Raw genomic sequence first — 12,123 nt, forward strand, 5'->3', positions numbered from 1 at the left:
TTGCCTGGTATCAGCTACCAGTCAGCTCATCTAGAAACTCTTACTCGGCGCCCATTACATGCCGGGCCCTTAATCAATGCTGCAGGAATAGATGATAGGATTTCTGCCCCGAGAAACTTAGAGTCTAAGTCTAGGACAGTATTTTACACCATGTGGCATGGCGCTTGGTAACAGAGCCTCAGCTGGTCTGCTAAAGTCAGTCTCCGTGGTGATTCGCCTAGCCTCCAGGGTTTGAGAACCACAGGTCTGGGGAAAAGCTGGAGGGAGCTAAGGCACAGTTCTCCAGATGGCACCTTGGGAACGTTCCAGATGAAGTGTGTAGACATAAATACCTTCGGCACTGACAAGAGGACCTGAACTCTGCTGAGGGTACACAGAGAGCTCAAAACTAACCTAACTGGGACGGAAGGAAATGTGCATGAGGATGATTTGCTTTACTCTAGCATTTGGCTTCTTACCATGACTCTCCCCTCTTAGGAGAGCGAAATGTATGCGGTAGCGATGGAGCGGGCTGCTAGGGACCAGAAGAGAAAGCAGGCAGACCGTCGTCTCCGAGAGTTTCAGTCCAGTGTTCCTCCTCATTTTTATTCTTTTGTCCTGCGCAACATCTGCTGAGTTTTTGCTGTCACTTCTTTCTTTAAAAATGTCAACAAATAATCTTTAACTCACAATGCCTTTTAAAGTGTCATAGTCATGTAAGGAAGCCTTCAGACCACTCTTCACCCCTTTGGAAAGGCTGTGCCGGGTTCCCGTGGAGGTGAGCCAGCTCCTCAGATCGACACTGTTGCTGGTATAATGCTTTTGGCAAATGTAAGAATATGAGGAAGACTCGCTATTTTGGTAAATTTAATCAGAGAAAACACAAGGGGAGTTCCTTTCTTCTTTCATCAGTACATGACCAAAAGTCTGGGACTACAAGGGTGTAATCTCTTCATAGTGATTTCTGTATGTAAGCGGTTCCCATTTAATTATGAAGGTAGCAGCAGCCCTAAGTCTAGGCAACGTTTTCAGTGCTAAATCCAGTTTTTACTGGGTGGAGGAGGAAGCTGGCCTGCCTTGAGCTCACCCCACGGCAGGAACAACAGCTGTTTCGCAGCCCTTTCCTTCATGGTTTGGTTGGAAAGCTAGCCTGGTCACAACGTATGGTCTGGGTCACACCTGGAAGGTGCAGGGCCCGCCTGCACCAGGGCAGTTGCTGGTGCTTCCCAGATGTTGAGCATGTGGGCACCGCCTCCTCCCTGACTCCACATTGCTGCCCCTGCCATTATACCACCAGCTGCTGGGACGTGGCTGTAAGGTGGGTCCCCTTAGAGAGGCGAGTCCCATGTATAGAGGAACAGGACGGCTGGTGGCCGTGCACCAGCTGGTGAAGAGGTGGATTGTTTCAGCTGGCAGCGGGCTGAGGCTTCTGCATGTCACCCACCATCCTGTTCATTCTAGTGCCTACTGCATAGAAGATGAATAAATATTTGTTGACTATCTGTTGAACAAAATACAGCATTATTTATTTTGTCTAAAACAATTGGGAACATCCCAAATATGCATCAGTATGGAATTACGTATCTATAGAAAAATTCTGTGCAGCCATTAAAAAGAACAAGATCTATGTATAGGTAACTGGCAAGGAAAGAACCTTCATGTTTAGTAGGAAAAAACAGTGTTAATAGGATTAAAAGCAATAATCCCATTCACAGAGAAGAATGATTTTATGCAAGTCTAGCAGTGTATACACTAAACTGTTAAAGTGGTTATTTCTGAGAGATGGATACCACTTTTTTACATAATTCTGTTGTGTTAGAATTTGTTATGTTTGAAATTTGGGGGAAAATAGATTTTTTGTAGAAATAGATTTCAGAGAAATCTCAATAGTTGATGAAATTGAACGGATTTTAAGACTAGGATTATTGAAAATAATACTTTATGGTCCCTAAGAAGAAAAAAGCAGAAAAGAAAGAACTTTCTGCTGAAGTTCTTTTTACTCATGCTTGCTTCCACAGATGCCGGGTAGGTCTACCTGGAAGCCGCAGAGAAACTGTGTCTCTCTCCCACCCACCACCTAGTGTCCAGATGTACACACTGCATCTCCTCTAGTTACCTCAGCAAAGTATCTGGCAGTCTTAAAATGATTTAGTCGTTTTAGATATTCTTAAAGAAACATCTAACTCTTACAAAAATGTGCTCGGTAATCACTATTTAAGCTCTTTTGTAATATATACTTGGTACTTGAAAGGAAAAATCCCCAGCAACGTATATTGATTTGGCAGTCACATTAGTGCAGAATATTTTCACCAAGGTTTTAGCTAAGGGTAGTTTTTTCCTTCTTTGCAGCATATCCCTCCACCTCTGAGAGTGAGTCAAGTGGCCATGGGCGGAGACTCACCGAACTAGAGCAATAAAGAGAAAAATTAGTCTAATGCACGTTCTTAACAAGAGGGAGAGTGTGAGCATGAATAATTTATCTCACTAGTCTGTGGCAGTCAGATAAAATGAAGTCCCATTTGCTCAACCTTATTAAAAGAGAGAGAGTGCGGGAGGGAGGGAGGGAGAAATGGTAAAGGTCGTTAAGGGACTTTTAACATGGAAAGGACCGCCTTTGAGATGGGTAATGTGTTTTCTAATCTCTGTGGTCTTTAACTAAACGAAATGATAAAGGTACTCTTCAGATAGTTCTGATTCATTGAATTATTAACCATTTTAGAAATACTTGACTCTTGACTACTTAGATGCCTTTATGATGAATTTGCAGTCTTTTTGGAGAGGGATTAGATCTCACTATATCACTCAGAAATGATCCATCCATTTGTCAAAAAATAGCTTATAGAAAAGGTAAAGATACACAGACTCAATATCAGATTTTAATTCTTATATTTACCATAGACATTTTACATTTTACAGGCCTACCTTCCTGGTACGGACATTGGAAGTATTTTAAAAACAAGATGTTGAGTCCAAGAACCCTACTGAAAGCTCTATAATGAAACGTTAGGTGCAGAATATTACTTTTATGACAAACCATGAGGTTGCTACTTTTAATTTTTTTCTCATTCCAGGAGCTGATTTTATTTAATTCTTGGTTATTTACTTCATGAAATACAAATATAATTTAACTTGTTCTCTACAGTCTTTATGGATTAGGAAGGCATTTTAACTCTTGAAATTGCCCTCTTTCCTTTCAGATGCCATTAGCATAAGTTAATATTATGTGTTCTTAAAAATTTTTTACAAGTAGACATTTCCAAAGACTCACTTGTTAGAATGTGTGTTGATTAGTGACATCAGTGTCCCCAAAGTGGAGACAATTTATTATTAACCTCTTAATATTAAAATAAGATTCTATATATCGATAATTGTAAATGTATAAGGTTAACAAGAAAAAGCACAACATTTACATGTGTGTGTCAAGAGAGGAGAATTCTCTTTTTGTAAGAGAAGTGGTCATTTTAGCCACATGACCAATAGAATGTCTGCTCACAAGTGTGTGTGTGAATGAGGAGGCTTTGGAACTGTAAATTCTGGAACAAGGACTGTGTCTTAGTATTTAGAGCAGTGACTGACCCATAGCAAACATTCAATGTTAATTAATTGAATTGAACCCTAAGGATTGGTTGGTTTTTTTTAATCTTCAGAAAGGTTTCTTACAATTTTTTTTTTTTTTTTTTTTTGCTTTTTGCTGAAGAGAAGGCATGGAAAGTGTGCATGTGAAATGAATAAATACACTGTCTAGAAAACAAGGACACTTTCTTATCTGCCTCCACACCTTATGGAACAAAGCTTCCTCAGATTAGCAGGGGGAGAGTGGCTGAAGAAATGCTTGGGAATATCAGTTACACCTCAGTAAAAAAGAAAAAAGTTTGGGAATGAGACTTTGTATTTTGGTTTGTAGTTTAGTTTAAAGGAATCACCTCAGGGTTGACTATGCAAACTTCAACTTCACGGATACTGGTGCTGTCCGTTCTTTTTGATTCTATAGTACAAAGAGGAGAAAGAAAGAGAAGTCATTTGGGCTCCCTGGTCCGCAAGTTCCCTGATCCCGTCCTAGCTTCCCCGTGAATCCCAGATCGGAAGCAGTCAGTAACCCCTAGCTTCCATGCCGCTTTCTCTGTTGTAGGAAATTGGGATATCTGACTCCCACATTTGGCTTTTTTCCTTGTGTTCTGTGAGTTGGTCTGTACCTTGACCTGAGGAATTCTTTGGATTTCCTTTTGCATTCCCTTTTATTGTTCCAACAGCCATATCCCTGTGCTACCATCACCTGGAGAAGGTCAGGAAATGAAGCAGCAGAGTGTCCTCTGTCATAGGAGCCGAGTGGCAGTGATCATGCCCCGGACAGTGCTGACCGGAAGAGGTTTGGTGTAGGTCTGCTGTGTGTAACCGCACCCCCACCTGTTTTCCTTCCTTCCCAGATCCTGGTGTATAGCCTGGAAGCCGAACGCTGCCTCTCAAAGCTGGGTAACGCACTTGGGGACTTCACTTGTGTCAACCTCAGGGATAGCCCTCCCAATCTCATGGTCAGTGGCAACATGGACAGGAGGTAAGTCTGAAGAAAAAGCAGCCTTCTGTAGCCACAGGCAGCTTCTTTAGGGGCCTGGCCCATTGGCCACCACTGTGCTCACACTCACCAGCTCTCACCCTGCAGCTTTGCCCACCTGAGTTCCGCCCTCATCCCATAAAGACTGTCTCTGTGAAGTTGGAGAACAAAGTCTTGTATTAGGTATAGTTGGACAGAGAAATGTCTCTGCCTCATTTCTGAAACACCATGGGAAGGTTGTCTTTTAAGCCATTTGGTGGATGCATTTGGTAGGTAGTCTAGTGAGACCACTTGGAATATCTTTTGTCCCCCTGCTGCAAAATTTGTTTGGCATTTAAAAGCTCACTTTCTAATATTAAAAACAATAACCTAAGGGCTGAATCATGTTCAACAAAATAGGGTTGCCTGCCAAATGATGTCAAGAGTGTCTTTCAGAGCACTATGGTGTCCCTCTGGTGATGGGGGAAAAAAAGAGACTTCATGTGGACAGATCCAGTTTCTATTTAGCTGATTAGCAGGCTTCTCTGTAACGCATTGGCTTAGGGAGCTGGATTTTCCTGGTACAGGGTCCAGTGCCAGCCATGGACGCTCCAGGAACCATCAGCACGAAAGGATTAAAGTGTTTGAAAAAATGCTCTGAGTCCAAATTTTAGGTTTTGTCCCTCCCCGTCCTCTCTCCCCCTTCTCTTTTCTTTTCTTTTTCTTTCTTTTTGGCTGGTTATCCACCGCATCTGATTCAGTGCCCCAGGAGAGGTAGCATGGCTGGAGGCCAGGGTCTGCGGCGCCCCCTCCCCCAGGCCCGGCTCTGGCTGCAGGTGGCAGGCTGCTCGGCAGGGGGGTTCTGATCCGAGGCGGGTACTCCTTCCTGCCAAATCCCAGACCTCTGTCACACCAGTGCAGCAACTCACAAAAATAATCATTTTGTCAAGTAATATTTTCAACTCCTGACCTTCACCCTTCTACTACCCCCTTTCCTTAGAGCAAAAAGATACTGTGAACACACTTTATTAGAAGAAAATACTCAATCATTTTTTCTCAGGGCCTCCTAAAATGGCTAATTTTTCCAGTGCTTGAGATTCGAGCTCCTCAGTATGTGTCCAGGCAGTTTTTCTCCTGAAAAAGCTGGGTTTGATAAGTAGCCCCACATGTGGCACACAAAAGAAACAAATCAGTTTGTAGTTTTTCTCCCACGTTTTAGTTTCCAGGCTGAGCTATACAAAGCCTCCAAGCTTATCAGATAGGATCTCCCCACAGGGACCCCGCAGCTACTCGCTTTCCAGGGCAGCAAACACAGAGGCCTCTTTGGGGCATCCAAGTAGAAGGGCTTGGGATTATAGGTCATGCTCCACAGTTTGTTTACAGCATGAGCATTTAGGTGTTCAGCCACAGGGAGACTCACGGGAAACCAGAATGGGGTTCCAGAGAAGAGCTCCCTGCATTCTGCGGTAACTTAGCCCAGTTAGCTCTAGAGGGACGATTAGAGCCAGACTGTCATACCTGTTACCAGCTGTACATCCTAGGATCAGTTACAAGATGTATAGATATATATTCATTCCATAAAGCTCTTCGCTCTGGACTGGGGCTGCCTGATTACGTGTCTGTTGCCAAAAGAGGAGCTAAGTGCTCCATGTAAAGGGCTCTCCATTTGTTTTGAAGTCCAGATTTGACCATGTTAGGTCCATTTTATTCATAAACCAATGTTGCTGTTTTTTTAATGTCTCTATGAATGAAAAGAGTAGACTCCTGACTTGCAGTTGGGGAGGGGGCCACCCAGAGCAGCATGAATCGGGACTGTCCTATGTCAGTGTGCCAGCTATTTGACCACTACAGGCACAGCAGGGGCTCACCATCATATACAAGATTGTTCTTTATGAATGAAAATAGCAGTGTTAGCAGTATGAACTTGAAACACAAGCATTAAAAATTGTACATCTAGAAAAGGGAAGAAATAAGAAATCTAGACTTTTAAATGTAGTAGAAGGAAGCCTTGTGGGGGTTTTTTCCAAACACTTACTAGAGTTAGGAGCTCATTAGAGATGCACACCTAGGCTTGTACAGCTTATGTTTTATTTCAAAAGCAGAAATAAGGGGTCAAGTACTATGAAGACTCTAGCTGTCACTTAATGACTGATGTAATTTTTAAAAACCCTGGACCTCCTTTTTTATTTAAACTGAACTTCTACTGTATTCTCTTAGTACTTTATAAATACCTTGAGAATTAAATGGACAGTAAAGATACATAAAACTATCCCAGGTTAGGACAAAAAATGAAGTCATTTTTCATTAAAGGAAGAAAATCAGCTTAAGTTAGTTTGCATATATGGGTGGTATCTTGCAAGTAGTCTATTTTTTTTTTTCAGGGGTAGGGTGGGGAATAGGCTGAAATTAAAAACCAAAAAAAGTTCACCTATCTGATCACCCTTTCAGAAAATACAGATAAATAGAGTCTGATGAAGATTAGGAGAATGATTAGGGTGCACACTGAGCTATTGCTGGACTGTGCTTTTTCCTTTGCTGAGAGAGAAAGGCTGTAAAGGGTCGGGGTGGCTTTGCACAAGGGCTTTAATACTGCAATGAGTACTAGATGTGTGTTGTCTTTCCCTGCTAATCCAGGAAGAGCGGCAGGTAAAGTCAGAGGGGGAATGTGCATTAGGTATTATTACAACTGGATTAGACTGTGTCTTTTCTACTTACCAAATATCTGTCTAGTGCTCAGTGAGTGTTGGTATGTTTTATATTTATTCTAGGATGCATTTTTCTTCCTTTTTACATTTTCACATCTGTAAAATCAGTATATGTCTTTCACAGTGACATCTTGCAATCAATTGGTAGTGTTTTCAATTATTAAAGTAAGCAATGTTGCTTCTTACAATCAGTGGTGTTTTCAGTTAAGTGAAAGTATGTATTTGTTCACTGAAAGCAAGAATGAATAGAAAGTGAATTAAAACATTTATGAGAAGTTTTAATAGGTTACCAAGAAAATGTCAGCAAAAAATAGACCACATTGTTTAGTTTAACCTCTGTTTGGGTTCACTGAGGATTTAGAGTCTAAAAATTTATGTCTCCCACCAAATTTGGGAAGTTTTCAGCCATTATTTCTGCATATATTTTTTCTGCTCTCATCCCTTCTCCTCTGGGAGAATTCTGGGACTGCAGTCATGTGTCAGATACTGTCCTTCATTTTCTTCTCTAAACTTTCTGTTCTTCAGATTATATAATATCTATTGATTTAACTTCAAGTTCACTCACAGAATTTCCTGTCATCTCCATTCTGCTATTGAGCTCATCTAGTGAATGTCAGACTTCATATTTTTTTGGCTCAAAACTTCTATTCAGTTCTTCTGCTGAGAATATAATTCTTATCATCTTAACTTTACCTCACAGAATATAGTTACAATAGCTCCTTTAAAATCATTGATGATTCCCAAAATCTGGGTTATTTTAGGGTTAACATGCTGATAGTTTTTTCCCTTGAGAATGGGTCACATTTTCCTGGGGTTTTTTGGGGGGTGGGAGTATGTCAAGTTATTTTGGATTATATCCTAGACATTTTGAGTATTATGTTGTGTCTGCTTTAGACCCTGTTATACAATCTTCTGGACAACATTGAACTTTTGGTTTTGTTAAACAGGCAGTCACTCTGGTTAGGTTCAGACTGCAAATTCTGTCTACCTTCTGTCGGTGGTGATTCCAGTGTCAGTTCAATTTCCAAAGCTTTTGCTTTGCTTCTCCGGCTCTGTCCTGCATATGTGCCACTCAGTGGTAGTCCATCTGAGATGGCAGCGGTTTGAATCTTAATCGGGCCCTCAGAGCCTTGCTCCACTGCTTTGGATCTGCCCTGCATAGCTCAGAGATGAGTCTCCGGTTTCCTCCCCTTTTCATCCCTATGCTTTCTGGCCTTTGGGGGCTCCTTTCCCTGGGCCTCTGACTAGAAGATGGGGTTTCTCTCAGAGTTTTACTTACCTCCATGCATTCACTACTATTGTGCAGCTCTGTGACCGGGGACTGCCTTTGGGGCAAAGTCACAGAGAGAAGAGAAGGAAAATCCCACATGGACCACCACATTCACATTCTTTGGACTACATGGGCTCCTTTCCTTGGCTCTTCAAACAGACGGTGCTTCTTTTTACCTCTTGTACCACCACATGGCAAGGCTGTGAGAGAAAAGAGGGGACACAATGGGAAACAGCCCCCCAGAGTCCCTAGGTATTTGCTCTCGATTGTAGTTAGCAGAAGACAGAGGCAGTAGTGGGCTTACTCCATCTTAGCCATTATCAGAACTCCCGCTTTGTTTAAATATCTCACTGAGGAGTGTAGTTGGCAGCCAAGGCCTTATCACGAGGCCCCTTCTCATTCTGGTGTGCTCAGTCTTCTCACCTGGGACCTGCTCATTCCCGTCCAGTCGAGTCGGGGATCTAGAATGAAGCAGCTTATCAGTGTGCTCTGCGGGGGAGACTCGAAGGAAGACTTGGTGGTAAGCGCCTATGTCGGGTTGCTAGTGGGTTGCCAAGGCAACATTCACTAAACAAATCCCACCGCTTTTTCCCCTGTAATCTCATTTATTTTTTGAATTTTTAGCAGCTTCAAGATAAAATTTATATACCTACAATTCATCAATTTAAATTGTATAATTCAGTGTAAAGTTCAAAAAGTTGTACAGCCATCATCAAATACATTTCGGAATATTTTCATCACCCCAGACACAACTTTGTGCCCACTAGCAGTTACCCGCTATTTACCCCCAGCCCTAAGCTCTGGGCAAACATTGATCCACTTTCCACTTCTTTCCATCTGTCTGTTTTGGACATTTCATATAAATAGAATCATATAACATATGACCTTTTGTGATCCACTTAGCATGTTTCTGAGACAGACCTGTGTTGTAACACGAATCACTACTTCATTCCTTTTTATGGACAAATAGTATTCCATTGTATGAATATATGACATTCATTCATTTACCAGTTAAACATTTGAGTTGTTTCTACTTTTTGACTATCATGAGTAATGCTGCTGTCAACTAAAGTTAAAATGTTTGTGTAGAAGTCTATTTTCAGTTCTCTTGGATACATGTCTAGGAGAATTGCTGGGTTATATGGTAACTCTGTGTTTAACTATTTCAGGACTGCCAGACTCTTTTTCAAAGTGGTACCGCTAGTACCATTTACGTTTCTACCAGCAGTGTGTGAGGGACCTAACTTCTCCACATCCTCACCAGTACTGCTATTGTCCATGACTGTGGCCATCCTGATGGGTGTGAGTTGGTATCTCAGTGTGGTTTTGATTTTCATTCCCCTGATAGCTCATGATGTTGATGCACTTTTAGGGCTCTTTGGGTAAATGTCCATTCAGGTCCTTGGCCAATTTTTTAATTGAGTTGTCTTTTTACTGACTGACTTGTAAAGAGGTCTGTACATATTCTGGATACCCATCCCTTATCAGATATGATTTGTAAATATTTTCTCCCATTCTGTGGGTTATCTGTTCACTCTCTTGATGGTATCCCTTGAAGCACAAAAGTTTTTAATTTTGATGAAGTTCAGTTTATCTGTATTTTCCTTTTCACTTGTGCTGTTGGTATCTAATTGAAGAAGCAGTTTCCTAACCTATGGTCACAAAGACTTACTCCTATGTTCTCTTCAAAGAATCCTTACAGTTCTGGCTTTACATTGGCCTGTGATGCCTGTGGAGTTAATTTCTGTAGATGGTACGAGGTGGGGGTCTGGCCTCGTTCTTTTGCATGGATGTCCAATTGTCCCAGCATTCTCTGTTGAAAAGACTATTCTCTCCTCATTGAATAGTCTTGGCACCACTGTTGAAAATCAGTTGCCATAAAATAGAGGAATTATTCTAGGTATGCTCATCTGATTAAAATTTAAAAGGATATTAAAGTAAGCTAATGTCTCCATATTTCCAACTCGGGATCACGTGCCTTATTTCGGTGTCATATACAACATCATCATCATTGTCCACAGGCAGTAAGTATCAAGGCCCGCTTGTGGATCATAGTGGATCATATAATATTGTCTAGCAGAGCCCTTCAGGACCACGTAATCCTGGCCCAGCTGAGAAAACAGGGCTAGTAGAAAAGTTGAATGATCAGTCTGAGGGGCTTATTTCTCTTTATGGGCAATATACAGAATGCTCTAAACATAGCCTGGTTGGATTAAACTGGGCGGTTCTACCTGAAAATACGTATTTTTCTAGTTGCTGTTTAAAATGAGTCATTCACTGAAGGCCAGCACCAGTGCTATACAAATAAAGCTATTGATTTGGGCATATAGGGTTGTATTTTAAATCCCCTTCAATAGCCCCAGTTCATTGAGACAAAATGGAATCATGTATTGATTTCCTTATTTTTAAAATGTTAGTTTTCCTGATTAATTTGGCCATTTAGAAAAAAGACTCATTTTAACACATTCTTGCTTGTTCCCTTTATTTTCTGGAGAGAAATATAGCTGGAGGTCAGGTGCTTAGTGAAACTGCCAAGCCAGAGTCTGAACAGACCTCATCTTTGCCTTCAAATACAGTTTGCCTTATTATATGCAGCGATTTAATCCAGGCCAATGGGAGGCAGTTCCCGAGTTGTGACCCCCAATTAAAGAGTCTCAGAGCTTACTTCTTGCCCTGACAAATGTAAAGTCGTGGTGTGCCTCCGGTACTGCTGCCTGCTGCTCGCGAGAGAGTGAGTGGGGCGTAAATGTTGTATCTGTTCCATCTGCAAGTGTTATAAGTTATTCAAAGCTCTTAGCACAGGACCAACCAGAGCGTGCCTCCCTCTCAGTTCCAGCACGTTTTCCTGCCTGTCAGATGGATGCTCCTCTGTTGGAGTCTTTGGAAGGTGCTGGTGTCTTTTATTTTAATTGGCGGGCTAGAGCAGGCTCCTATGGTGTGATTTTCATTAGAGAGGGGCTGGAGAGAGGGAGTGTTGGAACAGCCCTCCAAACCCAACCATGAATATTAAACATAATACAATTACAGCTTTTGGACCAATTATTTTTCTTTTCAATGGGCAAAGTTGATGCAATACTCACTAGATAGGAATTCACAGTATCTACCATTGGCTGCTTTTTGTCCCTGGAATCAGTTGTGTTGGCACATCTTTGTGCCCATTTGCTGGCTACCTGTTCCCCTGTATCAAGCGTTTGGTCTGAGAGCTGAGGTTGCAGGCTTTGCCAAGGTACGCAGCCGTTCCGGTTGGTGTTGCCCACTGTCAGATGTTCGAGGCAGACACCGGTTTCTTAATGCGAATTTGAATGGCTCCTGTGGACTTGTACACTGTGGTGTTTGCTGTTTCTGTCTGTCTACAAGAAACCAGAGTGACGCCTCTCTAAGGAGATGCCATACAACGGTTTTTCCTGTGGGGAGAAGTTCAAGTCTTTTTTGGCCCATTTTTATTTTCCTTACTGATAAAAAAATACACAAACACTGAATCTTTTGGTGTATTTGTTTATTTTGTTTGGAGCCATCCATGCTGGTATCTAAATACAATAGGAAAACAGATGGCAAACTTTGAACTTCTGGACCAAATATGTGTGTGCCTTTGTCTCCTCAACAGCCAAACTGTAAATTATGGAGTATAAATATTCAACAGA

At 41.7% G+C, this 12,123-nt stretch overlaps 1 protein-coding gene across 2 annotated transcripts in view; it reads left to right on the forward strand.

Moving 5' to 3' along the window:
- Positions 1-12,123, forward strand: part of FBXW8 (F-box and WD repeat domain containing 8) — a 116,350-nt gene that overhangs the window by 93,568 nt on the left and 10,659 nt on the right. For both annotated transcript variants that reach the window (XM_036993202.2, XM_017660889.3), the window contains exon 8: positions 4,404-4,531. In XM_036993202.2, the coding sequence (XP_036849097.2) occupies positions 4,404-4,531 (128 nt within the window). The remainder of the gene's footprint in view (positions 1-4,403; positions 4,532-12,123) is intronic.

Source organism: Manis javanica, chromosome 15 (genome assembly GCF_040802235.1).
Source record: "Manis javanica isolate MJ-LG chromosome 15, MJ_LKY, whole genome shotgun sequence".
Lineage (NCBI taxonomy): Eukaryota > Metazoa > Chordata > Mammalia > Pholidota > Manidae > Manis > Manis javanica.